The sequence below is a fragment of the Macrobrachium nipponense genome, chromosome 10 (genome assembly GCF_015104395.2).
Source record: "Macrobrachium nipponense isolate FS-2020 chromosome 10, ASM1510439v2, whole genome shotgun sequence".
Taxonomy (NCBI): Eukaryota; Metazoa; Arthropoda; class Malacostraca; order Decapoda; family Palaemonidae; genus Macrobrachium; species Macrobrachium nipponense.
Genome location: NC_087204.1, coordinates 88858188 through 88868187, shown reverse-complemented (window position 1 = coordinate 88868187; position 10000 = coordinate 88858188). Strand labels below are relative to the sequence as shown.

The window sequence follows — 10000 nt, the reverse complement described above, 5'->3', positions numbered from 1 at the left end:
GGTCCCGTTGCTAAACGACTAATTGGTTCCTAGCTACGTAAAAATATCTAATACTTCGGGCCAGCCCCAGGAGAGCTGTCAATCAGCTCAGTGGGTCTTGCTCACATGATTTATTTTGAAACGAAAGACATCTAACAAGAGCAACAGATGTCAACAATTATTTGATAAGTCAACCAAATATGTAATATCCCCTCGGGGTGATACCAAATAGAAAACCAAATTCTCTTCTCGCGAGAGCTTATACATTAAATTCTCGCGCGTTCCAATAACACAACTGAGATTATTATGATGGGGGGGGGGGGGGGGGGGGCTTTTTTCCCAAACTGGACCTTTTCTTCTATAAATGTCAATGCATATATAGATATATACAAGATGAAATACTTGAAAATATGGACTTCCAGAAATCACTCCACCCCCACCCCTCGGTACAGGCCTGACATGATACAAGAAGCAATGGTTCATCTTGTTACCCAAAATCCAACGGCGTAAGAGTCAGTACCTGCAACAAATAAGTCAAACAAAGAAGAACCTACCTGACGGTATAGGATCGATATCGACCGGAAGGGGAAATCCTGAGGTTCCCAGAGGAATCTGCTGGACGGACCTCTCCACCCTATGGAAGGCATCCGATAGTTCCGTGTCTTCCAGGTACGACATGACGGCGCTGGGGTCGAAGACTTCCATGCTGAGGGCGGCTGCTAACAGCACCGCCACCCATGGCGCTACCCGAACCCTGCAGGAGAGAGAAGAAGGCGCTGTTAGTTTTAAGTGGTTTCAGTCGTTAGTTTTATTTAGTGGCATTTGTCTTATTAGGATGTTAGCCCCCCCTTTTTTTTTTTTTTTTTTTTTTTTACCCAATTGGAGAGTTTTTCTTTTATTCCAATGCAGGCTACTCAGTTGGAGAAAGTATTTTTTTATTCGAATATAAACTCACTCAATTGGAAAGTTTTTTTTTATTCCAACACAGACTTACTCAATTAGAAATTATTTTTTATTCGAACACAGACTTACTCAGTTAAAAGTGTTTTTTTTTTCTCCAGCGAGGTGAAATACGAATTCTTTTAGTTTACTAAATCTTCGCCTATGACCATTTTGTATATAATATTCGTTTACATAATCGAAAATATCGAGTTGCCCGTTTTATTTAACATTCATTTTATGCTATAATTCAAGCGTGCTCGTCAATCCTATAGCTAAAGTACAACAGGTATCTGTAAAGATTCTTATACAATGGCGGTACGAACCTCTTTCCGCAGTTCTTTTACCATTTAACCTTAACAATATCTGATGTGTAATTTTCGTTTCCTAACATGAATAACTTAAGAACTTGAGTCATGGTAAATTTCAAGTTTGTGGATTAGAAATCAGGACACTTATGTATTTACGTAACTTGCGTTTTATGGTAAACGTTAGAGCTAGACTTGAATATGTACTCATTTACTTGATATTATTAAAAAAAACTATAGCAGATGGTCAGAGCATTTTGCAAGTAGTTAATAATGTAATTCTAATATTTTTTAGACACACACACACACACACACACACACACACACATATATATATATATATATATATATATATATATATATATATATATATATATATATATGTGTGTGTGTGTGTGTGTGTGTGTGTGTGTGTGTGTGTATATATATAAATGTATAAGCCACGAAGGAAGTTAAACACTGGATTAGCTGCAAGATCTTTCGACTCACGTCCTTTACTTAGCAGACCGGTCTGCTGAGTAAAGGACGTGAGTCGAAAGATCTTGTAGCTACTCCTGCGTGTCACTTTCCTTCATTGCTTATACCTTTATTTATGCATTTATCACATTCCAAACTTTCGTGATTCATATATATATATAAGAATAAAACCTTTACATGTACCAGTGCAAAACAAAAAGAAAATTGCACTGGCAACAGTTTATTGTCCTTTAGCATGGAACAAAAATTGAGAGAGAGAGAGAGAGAGAGAGAGAGAGAGAGAGAGAGAGAGAGATTCCTCACCTATCATGCAATTTCTTTTCCTTCCAACACGAGGGGTAATCGAAGGCCACAGACCATGACATTTAAGGAATGTTGAAACGTTTAGAACGGAAATACAGAGGAGGCTGTATTTGAACGAAGGGGATTATTCATTTCAGCATTTCCGTAGCCGTTCATCAGCATCATTCCCAGAAAAATTGAGCCAGTTCCAAGCATGAGGTGTCAACAGTAGCATACGAAGACTCCGGAGCTCTTTAGATTCTGCTCAACTTGCGTAAGGTGGAAGATTTCATATCTACTCGAGTCTACTATTCTCTAGACCTTGTACTCGAGGAGAATCTATCATCTACTTGCCGAGAAGGACTGTCTTTACGTAGTTTCTACGACATTGAATTTCCCGTTCTGTTTTACGACGCGAAAGAAATGGAAAGTAAGACGTTTTTGCCCCGATACCTGGGATCAGTCGGCGGGCAAGGCCGATCGTCACGCCCAACTTTTTCCCCGCATAGTTTTCGTTCGGGACTGACGTTCCTCCCTCCCTCCCTCCCTGGTTTAGTAACCGCCTCTTTGTTGCGGTAGTTTCTACTTACACCGAGCCCTGTTAGTAACCGCCTCTTCGTTGTAGTAGCTTTTACTTTCGTTAAGGTACGACCGCCATGAGTGAGTCTGCTCCGATGAGAACATTTTCGTGGTAGCGTCGGGTAGAAGGCAGGAAGGAGGTCGAGTTAGGTTTCCAAGACATACTTGAGTTGAAAGAACATTTGATGGAGGCTTTCTCTCTTTCTCTCTCTCTCTGTCTCTCACCGTCTATACATATATATATATATATATATATATATATATATATATATATATATACCTAATTATATATATACCTATATATATTTATATATATATATATATATACATATATATATATATATATATATATGTTTATATATATATATATATATATATATATATATCACACACTTATCTTATATATGTGTGTGTGAGTGAAGAGGAAAGAGAAGGACAAATAAGATAGCTAGATGGATAAGAGACATAGGTGGAAAAAGAGAGAGAGAGAGAGAGAGAGACGTAGGTGGAGGGTCTCTCTCTCTCTCTCTCTCTCTCAACCTTTACCCATTTCTTTCATTGCATTGTCACATAGCACTAGATTCATTGCCGACGTGCTAATCTACTGACCTATAGGGAATCAAGGTTTCTTGTCCAAAATCAGGAAACATAAAAGATAAGACACTTAGATGTTTATAGCCCTAGTGACTTGGGAATGCCTGTTTGAAATTTAGGGCACTTGCATCCCTTGAGTGAAAAATGTGTTGACCTTACCATTTAAAAGTAACACGAAACGAAAGAGGCTGTCTTTGAGAAGATATATATATATATATATATATTATATATATATATATATATATATATATATGTGTGTGTGTGTGTATATATATATATATATATATATTATATATATATATATATATATATATATATATATAGAGAGAGAGAGAGAGAGAGAGAGAGAGAGATATGTAGATATACATATATATATATATATGCATACATATGTATAAGAATGCAAGAATTTTTGTGTACCATATATAATGTATCATATGTGCGTAATTTCATGGATGCGTAAACAGGAAAATGCACTATTTCTTTTGGCGTGAAATAATATATGAATTATGCTTTAAGTTTTATTTATAAAGGAACACATCTTTGGTACCTTCTTCCCATTATTGGAATGGAATTCTAGCCAAAAGAAGCCACGGAGAGGACGTGGAAATATTTATCTAGTCACTCGGCCCTCTGTCCTATGAGTCATAGAAGTTGTTCTACTTGTTGATAGCCTGAAGTTATTACTCCTTCTTAACCATTCCTGGACTGGTTCTGACTCAGAATATAATAAGCTCTGCACACCTCAGTACAGGATCTAGTCTAAATTATGAGAAATAATTCTGTGTGTGGTTGGGGGGAGGTGGATTTACCTGATCCATAGGCCATGCTATAAGAATTCAATATTCATTTGTTTTCACCCTGAGAAATGTTCATTCTATTTCTAAGCCTAATATAGCGCCTGCTCCATTTTTGAATCTTTTTTTTATAGGCAATTATGGACCCCACAAAATAAGATTCTGCTTCGAACCAGAACCTTCGTTAACGAATATCTATTTAAATATAAATGGGAACGATTTCTATTAAGATTAAGGAGCATCCAACCGCATCTTAAATCTGCTTGAGATAAAATAAAGATCTTTAACTATGAGTGCTGATACTTAATAGCACATATTCATAATTATATCGACATAATGTCTCACATCTCTCTAAAGCTTCCTAAGTGAGCCTTGTTATTGCGATGAATCACAGAAATGTTTTATGACTTCCCTGGAGTAATTGAATTTTACAAATATGAGAGAGCTTTTGAAGCAATACAGGCTTTACAACTTACTAAATTTACAGAGCTTCTGGAAGATAAAACAGTCCCATACATTTAGTAACTTGCCATGGCTTTGGAAGTAGAGGGACATTCACGAATATTAAAGGCCATTAATCTCGCTCAAGCTACGTTTTTTTTTTAGAAGAATAGACGATCTGTTCAACTTCAGTATCAAAGTGTTCGCGAAAGTGTTGAGGGTTTGGGAGTTCCTAGGTGACGAGTCGAGTTGTAGTTGCAAAACTGCTGCAAGAACACGGAGGTGGGATTCCAGAGCCCACAGAAGCGATCCTTTTGTAACCTCCAGTCAAGTAGCTTGACCTTTCTTTAGACAGGAAATGCTTTCCGTGGGTTACCTCTTTTAGAACCAGTATCCCAAGGAACTGGTTCACCGGGAATCTTTGTCAAACGTTCACAATTCGTTCCTCTTCTTTGTTTATTTTTAGAAGTATAATGCTTCGCCTTTTTAGGGTATAACTGCTAATGACATTTTTTATATCTAGACAGATCCTCACATGATTGCGTTGTACACTATGGCATGTATAAATAAATGGTCATGAGTAGACATGCATTTGTTCATGGGTCTTCCCATATACCTGTCTGACTGAATGTATACATATGCATACTCATATTATAGACTCAAATTTATATATAGTTTATAATATATAATATATAAATTTTATTAATATAATATATATGTGTGTGTGTGTGTGTGTGTGTATGTGTGTGTGTGCGCGCGCGCCTGTGTGTGTGTGTTCATCTATACACATACATACATATACGTATATATACATATGTATGTACGTATGCAGAAATATAGTATATTCTATATATATATATATATATATACATAAACATATAAGTATACATATATATATATATATATATATATACATATATATATATACATATATTTATATATAAATATATATATATATATATATATATATAGTTATATATATATATATATATGTGTGTGTGTGTGTGTGTGTGTGTGTATGTATGTATGTATGCCGCTAACAAAAAAAACTATATTTGATATATTTTAAACGACAAAACCGACGTCCTAGAAGAAACGAGAACAGTCTGCTTCTCTCCTCCTTCCTCTGTCATGACGCGTAGAAAAGCTCTTTTAACCTTCCAGCGAGTGTCCAGACGGGTATTGGCATCCGTACCCTGACCTTTTCCTTTTCCGATTACAGACTCCGTTATTTCTTACACCGGCATGTCGGGAGAGCGAGAGAGAAAGAGCATAAAAGAATCTTTCCACTGTATTCTAATGTAGTTAGATATACTACGTGAGACTAATGGTCTCCTTTATCGCACGACTTATCAGTTAGCACCTTATCATTATACTTTCCATTGGTCAGTTTATCTAATTAATTCATTTTACTTCAATCCTCTGAATTTATTCATCCTTCTCTGACGATCAAAAAGGGAAAGCAGCCGCCAAGCCGCTATCCTCTACCATTCCTCGATCCTTGGCGCCTAAAAAGGACGTCCCCTGGGCAAGATTATATTAAGATAACCTGTTTGTCGAACTTGACCTGCAATTACGAAACAAAGACTTCACTCCATGTATCGAGTTTACATGTCTATTGTCCTTTCAGCGTCAATACACTTCGTTGTATATGAAATTAATTTTTATGATAACGTTCTGAGCAAACGAGTCAAAGAAAACTGCTATTTTTATAGATATACACGATAGAAATGTTTGATCATTTTCACGAAAGCTCAGCAACTTAATCATCAAAAGTTTTAAGGAAACTGGTTCTTTTTATGCATACGTTGTGATCATCCAAGGTAGCAGTTCTAATGACGAATTCCACCATTTAAAACCCCGTTTCTGTTCGTTTAATAAATATTTCGACTGAAAATCGTTTCACATTATTCTCATAACGTTTAGTCGTTGTTTGTTGTCTTTGGCAGTTCAGAAAATTACATCAAAAGTTTAGCTTTCCTTTTCAAAGTTAACATATTCAAACTGACGCACGAAAAAAGTCATATAATTATATGAGATTGGTCAAAGACTATGAGGATATTCACTAGAGATGCTATCTGTGCACGAATACTATGTAGTTCTGCGAGTCGCCACCAAGGTAGCGCTCCATGCAGCCGCGTTGCTCTCAGCAAAAGCCCGGGAACCGCGGAAATTGAATAAGTGCTTCCTGTGATTTTTACGTTCGTTATCTTCAAAATGGATCGTTGTACAGTTATAATTGCAGAACTGGGTCGACGAAGTCTTCAAGAGAAAGTTGAATAACATCTCATAGGTAAGAGAAGCTTAGTGAACTTTATTCACCGATAATTTGATGCTAGACAGAGGAGTGTCTTGTAGGAGTAGATACGCGTTCATTGTTCCCATGTCTTATATTTTCGCCATATCATTATAAGTACAGTGACAATTTCAGTTTTGAAATCCAAACATCATTAAGTTCATGCATGCCACATAATATGAATTAGAAACAATCTTGCTCGTCTCTCAAATGCTAAGTTGTCAGTAGGTCTATAGTTTAGCCTACTGGTTGTGCCAACAAGTATCGTCTTTTACACATGTACGCCTGTGGTACGTAAGTGCACCTGCTGTATTTGGTCAGTCATTTAGAATTCTTTGCAGTAGATAGGCTTATAGAATACTGCTTAGGCCGTCATTTCTTCTAGTTTTAGATCTGCAAAAGCAGCTTTAGAGCTGTTTGACAGTGTGCATTACATCAAACGCGGTTTCTGAACGGAACTCCGTCACATTTGTTGAGAGTATTTCAGGAAGAGGCAAACAAATCGTAGCCAACAACTTCTCCTGTTGGATTCAAATTTAAAGTGGTTGTATTTTAGTATAGGTAACAAATCCTGGTTTGATTTATGTTTTTATCAAACAAAACACCTATGGTATCTTAGGCCTAGGCTGCACTTATGACAGCTTAGGCCTAGGATACACCTACGGTAGGCTAAGCCACGCCTTGGTAGCTTAGACCTAGGCTACACCTATCGTATTAAAGTTACACCTATAGTAGTATAGGTTGAAGTTAAACCTATGGTAGTCTAGGCTTAGGCTACACCAATGATAGCCTAGGCCTAGGCTACGTCTATGGGTCTAGCCCAAAGTTATCGAACCACAAGGAAAGAAATAGTCTTCAAGAATGGTAACAAGAAAAGAATCTTGGCCGCATGCATTGTTTCTGTGAAGAACAATTTTATTCCAAATAAGTCAAAATTACTTTTTATAGTAGTCCTTATCTTTATCGTTTGTCACCGAGTGACGTTGCTAGCCTTGTCTGTCGTCGATTTGTTGACAAGATACTGAGCGTGGCGGTTTCTATCCGTGTTTTTTAAAACTTTGCCTATGATAAAATGATGTATCCTTATAATAATTAAAACGTAATAAAAAGAAAAGAACAATGTGCTGCCAGTCAGTGGTAACTACTATGTGCTGATCCGCGGGTTTCGTATGCCAGAGTTCACACTCTCGAAATGTTATTGACTCTGTGGTAACTTGGTGAAGACTAGTAGACGCCATCGCCCAATACGAGCCCACCTACACTCCAAAGTCAAAGGGGGTTTTGCCCGTATATTTCATCCTCCCAATTACACGCTAGAGCACGCTACTCTAGTTAAAGAGACATTTTTTTCCTTTTTTTCTTTTACCACATCCTCATCTTTTTTCTAATCGTTGAATTTTATGATAAGGATAGACCGTTACATGAGACTAACTCACCAGAGGCGAACATAAATGCTCCCAGTAGTAGGCGTTTCAACCGGATATCAGATTGTTCTTTCAAATTACTTTATCGTACCAGGACTACCTTGTCTTCCACTTCGTAGTTAAGATTATAAAAGAAAGTAATCTTTACCCTCAGTGAAAAGAACTGCACGGAGTTCAATAATGAAAAATGAAGGGTAGCCTACACATGAAAACTGGGAAAGCTGTGGGGCACGCGATAAGAATTTGGAAACGTATAATCCTTTTCCTTTCAGAAATCTAGTGATGGACGGACAGACTGACGGTAGACTAACCGACAGATAGACAGTCAGTGAGTGGGAAGCAAGACAAAAATTTACCTCGAGAAAAAGTGAGAGTAAAGCCAGGTTTAGATAGTGAATTTTCAGCAACACTACATTGGGGAGAGGGAATAATGCAACAGTGAAAGAATGTACAACAGGAGAGGAGGAGAGAGAAGAGATGAGAGAGGAGAGAGAGAGACGAGACGAGAGAAAGATGGAGAGGCGAGAGAGAGAGAGAGAGAGAGCAGAGAGAGAGAGAGAAGAAGAGTGGAGGTGGAGAACAGTCAAGCACCGAGAGAGGGAATTTACAGTTGCATATGGCACTCGTACATTATATCGCGTGTTTTTCCTCGTGACGTCTTATTTTTACGAGATTAATGTTAATTTTCGAGCAGTTGAACATATATATCAAGGGAAATAATCGCTCCAACTTTCGTCTTTGCCCTGAAGGTAGAGAGAGCAGCCTACTTTTAACTAGTTACGGCTACTTACACCGTTTCGTAAGCATCCATTACTACCGTCTGCTTGCTATATAACCACATTTCTGCCAGTATAAACACCTATCGTCGATGTTCATTGACGGTGATTTTGCGTTCGTTGCTCTTTCGTAAAAGAGAAAACTTGACAATTCCGATAGACGGACTTTATTTTTTGTCTTATTATTCCTCCATGTCTATTATAACTCGCAGGAAACTGTGCTAAATACTCAGAAAACCGGAAGTGAATTACTTTTGAAGTGGTTTATATACATATAATGTATGTGTATATATATATATATAGTATATATATAGAGAGAGAGAGAGAGAGAGTAGAGAGAGAGAGAGGAAGAGAGAGAACAAATGAGACGAGAGAGAGAGAGAGGGAGAGAGAGAGAGAGAGATGAGAGAGAGAGAGATGAGAGAGAGAGCAGGAGAGTATATATAAGGTTATGGATTGTTTCAGTAAAAGATCGTTAGACCACGAAACACTATAGCTTAAGCAATTTTTTCCCGTTATTAGAAGACTTGTAATTCATTACACTGGAATTCTACACTGCTCTTGTCACAACCTTTTTGGCATTCCTACATTACGTTATCAATCTCTCGAATTCCTAGAATTTTCCCATGCTAAGTCTCCTAATAAGAAAAAATATATATTGTGTTTATATATATGCTTGCACCCCGGTATCGTTATTGCAGTGCTAAAGCCATGATTATATCCCCCGTACTTTTTAACTACTGTAGTTTATTCTCAAAAATATTTATCTTTTAATCTCCTGTTCCTTTCATACTGGGAGTGTGTTTATGTTTAGTGGAATTGTGTTTACAATCAAAGTTTGTTTAGGTTGAGTTGGGGTATTTTCAGGTTTAGTTCGGGGCGTGTTTTGAGATAGAGGTGTTTAGGTTTAATGTGGGTGTTTAGATTTAGTATGGCTGCATGTTTAGGGGTAGTTGGATGTGCATTTAGGTTTAGGATGGGCGTGTTTAGGTTTAGGAGGATACGTTTAGACTTGGTGGTGGATTGTTTAGCTTTAGTAGGGGGCGTGTGTTTAAGATTAGCTTGGAGTGCATTTAGGTTTAGTGAGGGGTGTGTGTTTAGGTCTGGT

At 37.4% G+C, this 10000-nt stretch overlaps 1 protein-coding gene and 1 long non-coding RNA gene across 2 annotated transcripts in view; one reads left to right on the top strand and one right to left on the bottom strand.

Moving 5' to 3' along the window:
* Window positions 1-10000, bottom strand: part of LOC135223749 (uncharacterized) — a 255050-nt gene that overhangs the window by 51792 nt on the left and 193258 nt on the right. Inside the window, 1 exon segment of the mRNA XM_064262506.1 lies at window positions 534-733. Coding sequence (XP_064118576.1) covers window positions 534-733 — 200 coding nt within the window.
* Window positions 6522-10000, top strand: part of LOC135223750 (uncharacterized) — a 250432-nt gene continuing 246953 nt past the window's right edge. The window contains exon 1 of the long non-coding RNA XR_010316577.1: window positions 6522-6689. This is a non-coding gene — a long non-coding RNA (uncharacterized LOC135223750). The remainder of the gene's footprint in view (window positions 6690-10000) is intronic.